Raw genomic sequence first — 13,176 nt, forward strand, 5'->3', positions numbered from 1 at the left:
CACTTAAACACCACTACGAGCGATAATGTGAGTTAATACAGAGTTTCACTTACACACCACTACGAGTGCTAATGTGAGTTAATACAGAGTTTCACTTAAACACCACTACGAGCGATAATGTGAGTTAATACAGAGTTTCACTTAAACACCACTACGAGCGATAATGTGAGTTAATACAGAGTTTCACTTAAACACCACTACGAGCGATAATGTGAGTTAATACAGAGTTTCACTCAAGCACCACTACGAGCGCTAATGTGAGTCAGTACAGAATTTCACTTACGCTCTTATAAGCACATTCGGTGTGGACGTTTTTCAAAAAACCAAAAACGCCTGAGGGTATTGAAGCAAGGAACACATTAACGAATGAATTATTTAAAATGAGTAAAAAAACAAGCGATTTTAGTTTTTTTTCCAGAAGTGATTTTTGATTTTTTTTAGTTTGTTGGAGCTATCCAAGATTTACAATTTGAAAACTTTCCTAGTCCGTTAGCCCTTCAACGTTTAGCGCAATTGAGGAAATTGCTTAACCCTTTATAAGGCAGTACTTAATAAAGCACTTTCTTGTCTAACTAACTTTATTTACAGGATCTATAAGTGCTAAATAATACAATTTAACAGAAAACAAAGACAATCCAGTGCTCAGGTGGTCAGTAATAAGATGGGAATTTACTTCCCACCGCCTGCTGTCTGCCATTCAGAAGTGGGAATGTATTTCCCATGGCCCACCTACGGACACAATTTCAGTTCAGTTGGTTCACTTTTCATTCAGTAGGAATATTTCGGACACTTATGTGGACTATGGGAAGCATATTCCCACATATAATGTGAAAGAAATTTATATCTCAGAACCCCTCAATTGGTAAAAGGAAGTGCATAATCTCAGAACAAATTAGAAAAATGCACAATAAACAAAGAAAATTCGCGCAAATAGTATATAGACTTATAAAATTTTGATTTCTTACCCTATTTTCACTTCATAAATCTTGTTCACAACAGGCGTTGCGCTGGCACAATCTCGCTATTCAGATGTTTTCCAAAGAAGCTAAAGATTCTAAGCAGACCAGAATAGTTCCACAGATATTCCCAAGAGTGCAGCACACATCAATACATGGGAAATACACTCCCAGCGCCCAGAAATGACAAAAAACCGAGGCGGGAAAATAATTCCCACCGCCTTATAAAGGGTTCATTTTACGTTTTTCATAGTATGGGGGCCCGCTACTTTATCTGCTAAAATGTTTTAAACATTAAGAAAATAGTAGTAGGCAGAACAAGAAGAGAACGAGCACGTGCGGTGCATCAGACAGTCAAATTCGTGCACGCATTAATAGTACTTGACGTAGTTTGATAAGGTCATCTTGTTGACGCTGTCACAATGACGCGATGATGGAACCAATGGGCAGGCGAGGACTGTCATATATTCGGGGCCGAAGAGGTGTTACATCCTACTGACAGGCGGCCAGCAGTATCAACGTACTGTCAACACCGCAGTCCATTTAATGTGCTATTGTAATCACTCCAATACAGTTACATCATTTTTCATCATAAGCAGTTCCATTTTATTTCCATCCGGTGGTTATTTGTATGTTTCATGCACTCACCGTACTGAGCGAGGACACGGGGACGAGCGCCCACGTCAGGTGTTGTGGGGCTCCTCCGACGCCCACCCCTACCGCTACCAGCTCCTGCGGGCGCCGCTCAGACCAGGGGATGCTGCTGTTGGCCCTGTCAAACAAAGAGCACTCCGTGATTTATTGAAATCAATGAACAAAAAAGTTTAAAAAAAATAACATCATAATTAGGTAAAGTGCTTTTAGACACTAATAGATTTGAACAGTAGTATTCAAAATACGGGAACACGGCGTCATCTCAAGGGGGATGCAAATTTATGGTAGCTTCTGAATGTTTTCAGTCATCAGTTGAGAAAAGAGTTGAGCCTGCTCATTTTCAGTAAAATCTTGTTTTGATTTAATGTTTTTTCTCCCACTACACGGAGTCTCCTTTCTTTCATTCAAAAGTATGTGTCACTTTGTACCTCTCATTGACTTATCCTGCACTGCTCTTAATTATTTTTAATTTTATTTTTTACATTTTTATTCCATTTATTTACTTTATTCTTTTATTTAATTTTCTTTTTTTAATTTTATATTTTATATTTCATTTATTTAATTTTTATTTCGTCTTTTCGAAATCCACCCATCACTTAATTTTTTTCAGTAGCAGTGTATATAGTACAATGCCGACTCGTTGGCTGAATAGTCAGTGTACTGGCCTTCGGTTCAGAGGGTTCAGGGTTCGATTCTCGGCCGGGTCGGGGATTTTAATCGCCTTTGATTAATTCTTGTGGCTCGGGGACTGGGTGTTTTATGTCCGTCACAACACTCTCCTCTTCATATTCACACAACACAATACACTACCAACCATCACAGAAACACGCAATAGTAATTATATCTCTCCATATAGGGTTGGCATGCGGTCGTAAAACAGGGACAAATCCACATGTGCGACGCAGTTCGCACCCCACAGGTGTGGGGAAATCGGTAGGAAAAGAAGAAGAAGAAGAAGAAGAAGGAGTGTATATAGTCCAAAAGTAATGATATTGAGCTCGATAGCTGTAGTCACGTAAGTGCGGCCAGTATCCAGTAATCGGGAGATAGTGGGTTCGAACCCCACTGTCGGCAGCCCTGAAGATGGTTTTCCGTGGTTTCCCATTTTCACACCAGGCAAATGCTGGGGCTGTACCTTAATTAAGGCCACGGCCGCTTCCTTCCCATTCCTTGGCCTTGACCATCCCATCGTCGCCATAAGACATATCTGTGTCGGTGCGACGTAAAGCAAAATAGCAAAAAAATAAAAAGTAATGACAATCTCGTAATTTCATTCGCGAGAAACTCACGTTTCCCCGTCCGGTTCGTGAAGGTTTGCCGCTTTGCCTGCGAAGGGAACAGAAGATTCCAATGATCAAATAACTGGGCCATCATTCAGCAATGAAAATACCAGGAACAGTTCTCCGGCCATTGCTCGGCCCTTAGTTTTGGGTTTATTACGCTGAAGGAATTACGAACAGGGTGGTAAAATTAAATGTCGTATGGCTTTTAGTGTCGGGAGTGTCTGAGGATAAGTTCGGCTCGCCAGGTGCAGGTCTTTCTATTTGACTCCCGTAGGCGACCTGCGCGTCGTGATGAGGATGAAATGATGATGAAGACAACACATACACCCAGCCCCCGTGCGGTAGGAATTAACCAATTATCGTGAGAATCCCCGACCCGGTCGGGAATCGAGCCCGGGACCCTCTGAACCGAAGGCGAGTACTCTGATCGTTCAGCCAACGAGTCGGACAACAGGGTGGTGTTGCCTGTCATCTCGGCGACCGTGGTTTGATTGTGTTGCTGGGGTGGGAATTTCAGTTTAAAAAGCCCGTGGTGTGAGGAAGGGCAAGCGACCATAAATCCCCGGCCCCAGTTGTTTTGTACCTCAGTGCACGCATGGACCCTGAGTAATCCGGATAAGCTGTGGATGATGATGATGATGATAGTTAATATTATTTGGTATCCAGCAACAATCGTTTGTTATTTCTGGTATAATCGCGATATACTCGTACTTGGGTGTTGGAGGTACGCCAACCAAAATGTTTGAATACCACTGGGCTAGAATATTAACGTATTTGAACAAGGTGCAATTAACATCCAGCCGCTCTACACTTATTACACTTATGTAGAATGAGTTGTATAAATATTAGGAGTTCTGATAGTTCACATTGCTAATTGTTATGCAAATCCCACAACAGAAGTGCTGTGCGGGTAGGATACTCTTGCGTCTTGGTTAAATATATTTGCATTCTAACTTATTAGTGCCCAAAAATCCTTTTCCTAATCATAGTCCGGCTCCATGGCTAAATGGTTAGCGTGCTGGCCTTTGGTCGCAGTGGTCCCGGGTTCAATTCCCAGCAGGGTCGGGAATTTTAACCATAAATGGTTAATTTCGCTGACATGGGGGCTGGTTGTATGTATGTATGTATCTATCTATCTATCTATCTATCTATCAAATGCTTTCATTCACCACCCCGAAGGGGTGGGGCGGGCCACCTATAGGGTGTCGCCATCTCTCTGGCCAGGAGATGCGGGCAGGTTGGGGAGATGTGACGGAAGAAGGAGGTGGGTAAAGGATGTGAATATATAGGAGATGGGAGAGGACTTGTGACTATGCCTAAGTATTGAATTTCGTCGAGTGAGTTTATTAGCATAGATGGTTACAAAGTAGTACAAAAGATATTACACAGATTTAAAAGTACGTAGGAGGATGATATAATGGCTGTTGGACGAAGGTGGGGTTAGTGCTAGAGGTAAGGGAAAGGGCTAAGATGTGAAAGATACAGGAGAAGTTATGCAGGGAAATGAGTAAGTTGTGGAGAAGGATTGTTCGGTGTGGTACTGGTGGAGAAAAACCGGGTGGAGGAGGGTAAAAACGGATTTGTGGACTCGGTGGAAAGAAAGGAGGAGCCAGCTGGGGACGGCGACGGGTTGCATGAGATCGGTTAGCAGGTTGGGGAGGAGAGCGAGATGGTTCAGTGTGATGATGGCGGCCTTGAAGATGGATGCCGTTGTTGAAATGCTGGGCGATGTCCGGAGTCGGCAGATGAAGGCGAACGAGGTGGGTAGGTCCTCTAGCGTTGAAAATCCGAGTTGCTCGGCGAACAGGTGTTCCTGTCAGGTGGAGGTCTTGAAGTATGGCGTCGTTGGATAAGAGCGGGTCCACTCCTTGGATGACGCAGGTGCAATCTGTCGATGGTGGCGGCATTGTGTTGGTGGTAGTGTCAGTTGCAGGCGCTGGTTCTTGACTTGATGAGGTAGAGGTGGGAGGCGTGGTGATAGTAGTGGTCATGATAGGGATGGGATGGGTTGTTACCGTAGTCGTGAGCGAAGTTGTGAGGGAGGTGTGAACTGGGGAGGTTGTGAGGGTGGTAGTAGTGGTGGTGGTTGTTGTAGTGCTGTAAGGAAAGGACAAGGGTTGCGGTGGGGTTGTATAAGGAGGTGGATCAGGAGAATAGTCCGGGAGTTGCTCTAAAATATTGCTGGGAGTGTCTTCCATGTGATGGAGGCGTTGGCAGATTTGTGCACCAGTGGCGAGAAGATGGTCACGTTGGGTGGATGTTTTGAAGAAAAGCAGGACGTCGTTTGATGGTACGGAACCTTCATGTAGCCTAGTTGCGCTGTCTACTCCAGACTGGCGGAGTTCAGATAGGATGGTTCTTCAGTGATGGATTGTTTGACGTCCAGGACAATACAGGTGTACATGTTGGGAGGCCGACTTCCGACTTGGTGTCTGGTCTATATGCTTTGTTGGGTCGGCTGGGTGCGATGGTAGAGTTGCGGCGTCACCCGGCCGAATAAAAAATGAGGATATAAGGGTGTACAGAGTCAACTGTTGTGACAGACAGAAAAAAGCGTGCCCCTGCTGCTGCTCTCAACCAGAGCTCCCTGCTACCTGTATGTGTTGTCTTCATCATGATTTCATCCTCATCACGACGCGCAGACACTTACGGGAGCCAAATCAAGAGACCTGCATCTGGCGAGCCGAACTTGTCCTCAGACACTACCGGCACTAAAAGCCACACGCCATTTCATTTTTCTAATCATAATACACCTATTTTGGGCATATCATGAAACAATGTAATATTCTTCCATTTTATTTCGAGAAAAGTGTAAATCCGACATTCAGCCCCCCATTCGAAAAGCAGTCAATTTTATCTTCGGAATTAACCAACTTGAGATTCTGTTCGGACGAATTATCGCTGGATGCCGATATCAACGCTGTAATAGGTTAATCGCGCTGTCTTTCTGTTCCCAAGAAAGCAGGTTCGATGCCGACTCATTCGATGGTATTTGAAAGTGCTAGAATACGCCAAGCTTATGTGCGTAGATTTATCAGAAGATACATGAATTCCCAGGAGATAAAAGGTGTCTCACAAAACCCATAAAAATAGCGGTACGTAAAACAAAAAACGATATTTAACCAGTAACAAAAGGGAATTAGAAAATGATAACCTTTCAGGACTTACCTTACTTGAATTTTACTTGTTCAGATTTTTAAAAAAAACATTGACATGTCTTTACACTATTTCCCAGATCACCACAAATATATTTCTTGTACAAAAGTATGACTACCATACTTAACAGTGAAGGAAAAAGATATAACTCCGAAGGAAGTGATCATTGCTTTAATTTAAGTACAGCCCCAGCATTTGCCTGGTGTAAAATTGGAAACTACGCAAATCATCTTCAGGGCTGCCAACGACAGGGTTCTAACCAGTTAATGTGAGACGCACCGCGTACCCAACTCTCTCGGTAGTTCACATTTAATGTCTTCCTTATTTCTACCATCATTCGTCATTCTACAACATGAGTGACAATATTCGTCTATATTAATTCCGATTTCGCTCCCTAGTCTGCGTCACTTAACTTCATTCGCTTGTATTGTATTACCTTTGTTAAGGACTTATTTATTATTATTATTATTATTATTATTATTATTATTATTATTATTATTATTATTATTCATCGTTAGGGCCACTAAGGACCTCGAGATCTCAACTGTTTGCCTTCTTGCTGGCCCGCCAGGTTTTCATCTCTTCGGAGTGTGCTTTCCTCCATGCATCGGAATGGACATGCTCCAGTCGATTTGGAACTTCTTCTTGGTGAACCTGTCTCAAGTTTGTTTTTAAGTGGTGCTCGGATATGAATATCTGTTTCTGACATTCTATCCTTTGAAAGACCCTTATCGGTCTCCACCAACCAAGGAGGAATCGTTTTGAGACTTCTGAAGTACAATAACAAACGTTTACAGATTATTTCAGCTGGCAATCTCAAGAGGTGAGCGTAAAAAGTTATCCTCCTTTTGTCGATTACGCTTGATATCTTTCCGGTGTGGGTGTATATTTCTAAGTTGCTCCGAAGTCTGTAAACACCAGCTTTGAGGTTGGATCAACAATTTTTCGGATAATCCTCGTTTTCACAAGTGCCTCTTTTTAAAGCAGGTTGTGCGTTCGAACTGCTAAAGCTTCTTTTCTTTCTTTCTTCTTTTCTTAATTCGTTTATCGTCAAGTTTTTTCCCTCGGACTCAGCGAGGGATCCCAGCTCTACCGCCTCATGGGCAGTGTCCTGGAGCGTGAGATATTTTGTCGCGGATACAACTAGGGAGGAAGACCAGTAGCTCGCCCGGACGGTCTCACGTGCTATGCTGAACAGGGGCCTTGTGGGGGATAGGAAGATCGGAAGAGATATACAAGGAAGATAAAAGGAAGCGGCCGTGGCCTCAAGTTAGGTACCATACCGGCATTTTTTCTGGTGAAAAAGTGGGGAAACCACGGAAAATCACTTCGAGGCTGAGGTGGGAATCGAATCCCCTCTACTCAGTTGAACTCCCGAGTCTGATCGGACCTCGAACCAGTTCTCAGATCGAGGTAAAACTCCCTGATATGGCCAGGAATCGAACTGGGGACTTCCGGGTGTCAGGAACGAATATCTTCTATTACTTCTACTGATATTAAATCTGAAGTAACTAGTAGGTGATCGGGATACATAGAGAACGAAAAGAGTTATCCACAATCTGTAGACATTCCTTCGACAACGTTGATGCCCTGTCCAGCAGGCGAATGCCTATGATGATGATACTGATAAAGCAGCTAGACTTGTTCTGGGTGATATCCAACAAAAGAGTAGCGTTACGAAAATGTTGCAAATTTCGGTCTGGGAAGACTTGGGAAAAAGGAGATGAGCTGTTCGACTAAGTAGTATCTTCCGAGCTGCCAGTAGAGTGATCGCGTGAAATGACATTAGTAGACGAATAAGTTTGGGTGGTGTTTCTTTTAAAGTAGAAAGATCACAATATGTCCGGCTCCATGGCTAAATGCTTAGCGTGTTGGCCTTTGGTCACAGGGGTCCCGGGTTCGATTCCGGGCAGGGTCGGGAATTTTAACCATCATTGGTTAATTTCGCTGGCACGGGGGCTGGGCGTATGTGTCGCCTTCATCATCATTTCATCCTCATCACGACGCGCAGGCCGCCTACGGGTGTCAAATCAAAAGACCTGCACCTGGCGAGCCGAACATGTCCTCGGACACTCCCGGCACTAAAAGAGCCATACGCCATTTCGTTTTTCATCACAATTTGAAAATAAAGTTATAATTCAAGAGGACACATTGGGGCAAATATTCTTTTGTAGGAAGAAGAGTTAGGGATTGGAATAATTCACGAAGGGAGATGTTCGATAAATTTCCAAATTCCCTGAAATTATCAGTGTTCTCCCCAGACATTTTCATCAGCCGGGTTGCAGGAATGAGTAGCCTGGCAGGGAATACTACGTAAAAAAAATTAAAATCAAAGAAATGAATGTGTTAAAATTTCAATGCATTATTCTCAGGGCATTAACAATAATATCAGGCAGGTAAACATTAATTGCAAAATTGAACTATTTTAGTGTTATTATCACGAACCAACATGATATTTTGAACTTCTAGTGCTCTACTGCTCGTTTATAATCATGAAACATCGGGCCTTACCACTCGGTTGCTGTGGGGTGCCATACGGGTTTATAACTTCGGCGCTAATTCATACATCACGACACTTCGTGATTGTCATTTACACTCCGATGTAATTGATGCAAGTATGATGACAATAAGAAAGATGTATCATTTAAATTAACAGTTTTACAGTATTTACATTTTGATTTGAAACACCTAATGACAGAAATATTTATTAATATTATGTAACTAGCACATATCCAGGTTATATTAGCCGGGCAGTTTGTAAAAATGGCAGGGTGGAGCGCCCATGAAAAAGGTCCTAGGGAGAACACTTATTATTTAAAGAAAGACTAGGTAAAGAGCAAATAGGGAGTCCGCCACGTGGATGACTGCCCTAAATATGCAGATCGGTGATGGATTTGATTTGATTTGATTTGATTTGATTTGATTTGATTTGATTTGATTTGATTTGATTTGATTTGATTTGATTTGATTTGATTTGATTTGATTTGATCATGATATCAGCATTCTAAAAATAGGAGACATGTTTGTCCTCACCTTGAGTCAGGTGGTAGAGACGTGGCTCTCTGAGCAGCCAACAGTTGTCCCCTATTCCTCGCTGACCCTGAAGAGATGGACCCTGAGCCAGCCAGTATCCAGTCCACGTCCTCTCCTGCTGACATAACAAAATTCAAACAATTTAGCTTACAGATGTACCTATAATTGCAACTACGTGATCTCGCATAACAAGTGAGAAAATACAGTGACCTGTCATTAAATTAGGAATTTTTCAGTTTTTCTCGACGATGATTGTATTTTTAAGGATCATAACATCTAGGACATCGGTATCAGTTTTTCTCAATTTATCACTATATTTTCTGTTTTAAAATGTTGAAGAACCAGTTTCTCACAAAACTCACGGATACTATCCCGTGGTTTATGCGACCGCAACTAGATGTCTCTTAGATAGCATTTTAACATCAAAGGCTCCTTTTATTTCAACTAAGAAAACAACTGTATGTTTATAAGTAGTGATTGTTGTGCTCTGTGTAATATTATTCTGAAAAATGGAGGTCTTGGAATGAGGGCACTTAGAGTCTGGTTATTGAAGGCGTAAGAAGTGCCATGTCGCTCTAAAACACTTATCAAAGCCGGAGATGGTAAAATTAAGTACCGAATAACTACGGGAGATAACACATTCTTTGGATGGCAAGCAAGCAGGACAGACGTGTTTCTGGTTCGCTGCGAACTTCCTCACTTTCCTTTTGCTGGCGCTTATAAAACTTATAAGACCTTACTGACATTAGAACCTGAGTGTTCGCTCGTCCTGCTGGGTCACTGGGGGAGGAGACTTAGACCCTGTGAGGTCGCTGGCCGCTTCTTTTTATGCAAATTGGCTGGAAAAATCTTGGCTAGCCGTTACCCCTACGAGACTGCAACCAGCCCAGCCGACTCGACCATTGTTGGCGGAGATTGGACTCGGCTTGTTGCCGGGGGGAGATCCACCTCGCTCTAGGCTATATTAAGCCTAATTTCAAATTCAACCACCCACGCGGTGCACTGTCTCGGGTCCTGTCGTGGGGACACCACTAAAATAACGTTACCTGACCCGACACAGTGCCCAGCTCGTGGCTAAGGGCCACCCGAGGCGCTGCGGCGCTGCCGCTGCTGCTGTTGCAACAAAGTTTATACCCCAGTAACTGTCAACTCCATACCCCACCATGGAAAATCAAAACAAAGAATCGAAAACTCTGCCTCTTATACACATCAACTCCGCCCAACACTGGAGGGACCTCAGTTTATTTGTGGAAAGAGCACTCAAACACAAACAGTTTCAAATCCAACCAACCAAGACCGGAGCTAATGTCCGTGTACAAAATAAAACAGACCATGCACTACTCACAGGAACACTCAACAAACACGACATGCCTTACTTTACCCATGCACTGGAAAAATCCAATCGAAAATCAATAGTTGTTAGGGGACTACCAATTGATCTGACCCCCCAAGAAATTACCAACGACCTCACAGAACAGGGATACCAACACCTAACAGTAATACAAATGCACAGAAACGTAGAACAAAAAGACAACACAGTCAGAAAAGCCCCAATGCCACTTTACATCATTAATTTTGAAGCCACCCCCACCAACAAGGACCTCCCCGAACTAAGGGAAATACTCAACATCCCAGTCAGAATCGAACCAAAAAGAATAGATGAAGTGCACCAACCCCAACAATGCTACAATTGCCAAGCTTACGGCCACCTCAGAACACACTGCCACTTAAAACCTAAGTGTGTTAAGTGCGCAGGACCACACAAGCCAGCCAACTGCCAAATGCGGGGTTCAGAAGGGCTCAAATGCGCGAATTGCGGAGAAGCCCACCCCGCCTCCTCCAAACGGTGCAAAACATACCTAGAGTACATACAAAAGAGACAAAAAGATACCACGCAAACACCGCAAATCACTACCACCAACACACCCCCACAGCAATTCATCCCAGCCCCACCCCCCCTTACTAACCGCTGGAATGTTCCAGGTTTCGCGTCAGAAGTCCCGGACAACGACGCAGAACCGAGTAACACAGTCGACCCGACACAAAAAACATGGCTGGAAAAGAACTTCCCCCGACTGAAACGTACCAATCACTCACAACAACAACTACCACCAACACAGAAATCACCTACTCACAGAACTCGCTCACTACCAGAAATACACCAGGATCAAAGACCAACCACTACAAACAAAAACACTACACCCCCCCAGACAGCCAACAACACAACAACACCAGCCACCCTACCAAATAACACTACACAAATCCCCCCCCCCCTCCTCAAAAGCGCCCCACCACAAGCACACCTCACCCACCGAATGACAAACTTTTCACAAAATTCCCCATCTCAGACAGTACCCCACCCTATGTAAAATACATTCTGGAAACACTTCAAATACAGATGAAAACATTCATGGACAACATACTCACAACAATACAACAGCTTAATCACTCCCTACTACAGTTAGCCTTCCAACTCTCAAACAACGAAACATGGGTAAGAGACCATTAAAAGTTTCCTACTGGAACGCTAATGGTCTCAATGACCCGGCCAAGAAGGCGGAACTCACACTCTACATCACACAACACGACATTGACGTTATACTTATACAGGAAACCAAGCTAAAACCCACAAAACGATTCACACTTCGAAATTACAACATTTACAGAACAGACAGAGACGGGGATGGGGGCGGGACTATGGTCGCTATTAAAAGACGCATTTCCCACAACCATCTCTTACTACCAGAAACACAGCACATTGAAGCAACAGCCATACAAATCCAAAACGGACCAGACACACTAACCCTCATATCAGCATACCTTCCACCCAAGAAAAAACTCATCGCCAATGACATTGACATCTTACTCGACCATGATCAAGTTATACTAGCCGGCGATCTTAACTGCAAACACCCTGACTGGCACAGTAAAACCACTAACACATCTGGCAATAAACTCCGTAACCATAACTTAAACAACGACTACTTTATTATCGCCCCCGCAGAACCAACATTCTATTACTGGCACAACAATACACTACTTTCCGACACTAACGACATAGCCCTACTGCGCAACGTACCAAGTAACATCACAATTGACACCATGCAAGCCCTACGATCAGACCACAGACCCGTACTCATGCAGCTGGGAGTAGACCCCTATTACAGAAATACGCACAAGAAAATACAAACACACAGAATAGACTGGGACAAATTTAAAGAACAACTCCAATACCTACAGGAATCGAACCCCATACCCACCCCGAATACAACAGCAGAAATAGACACAGCCATAACCGATTTCACAAACATTCTTACCACCGCAGCCAAAGCTAGTACACGACCAAAACCTACAGCCAAACAAGGACAACTACACGAACTACCGGAACGCATAATACAGTTAATACACGACAAAAACAAAGCCCGTACACTTTTTCAGAAAACAAGAACACTACAAAGCAAAATTCAATTTAACCGACTACACTCTAAATCCAAAAAAGAAATTAAAAAATTCTATAACGAACAGTGGACCGCTAAATTGCAGAACCTTAAACCTAATAGTGATAATAATAATAATAATAATAACCTCTGGAGAACAGCAAAAATTTTCACACACACAGAACGCCCAGTCCCTCCCCTAGTAAACTCAGCCGGAACGCAATTAACTTCGCATATAGAAAAAGCAGAACTACTAGCTAATACACTAAAGACTAACTTTACCCCTAATACTCATCTAATAAACAATGCCCACGATCAACAAGTAAAAACCAAAGTAATAAACTACCTAAACATACCGAACCACTCACCCGTCTCCCAATTTAAACCTATTGAAATTAAAAACATTATTAAAAAGTTACCTAACAATAAAGCTCCAGGGGAAGATGGAATACCATCATTACTGCTAAAAAACCTCAATAATAACATGCTAAATATCCTAACAAACATATTTAACGCAATGCTAAATCTTGAATATTTTCCACATCAGTGGAAAATAGCTAAAATAATCTGTTTCCCCAAACCAGGTAAAGATCACAAAAACCCAGCTAACTACCGCCCCATAAGCCTACTAAGCATAATATCTAAAGTCTTCGAAAA

At 43.0% G+C, this 13,176-nt stretch overlaps 1 protein-coding gene across 1 annotated transcript in view; it reads right to left on the reverse strand.

The window, feature by feature from the left end:
- Positions 1 to 13,176, reverse strand: part of LOC136880850 (TOG array regulator of axonemal microtubules protein 1) — a 437,167-nt gene that overhangs the window by 264,603 nt on the left and 159,388 nt on the right. The window contains exons 9-10 of the mRNA XM_068229140.1: positions 9,083 to 9,200; positions 1,605 to 1,728 (exon numbers count right to left, since the gene is read on the reverse strand). Coding sequence (XP_068085241.1) covers positions 1,605 to 1,728; positions 9,083 to 9,200 — 242 coding nt within the window. The remainder of the gene's footprint in view (positions 1 to 1,604; positions 1,729 to 9,082; positions 9,201 to 13,176) is intronic.

This window comes from Anabrus simplex, chromosome 9 (assembly GCF_040414725.1).
Source record: "Anabrus simplex isolate iqAnaSimp1 chromosome 9, ASM4041472v1, whole genome shotgun sequence".
Taxonomy (NCBI): domain Eukaryota; kingdom Metazoa; phylum Arthropoda; class Insecta; order Orthoptera; family Tettigoniidae; genus Anabrus; species Anabrus simplex.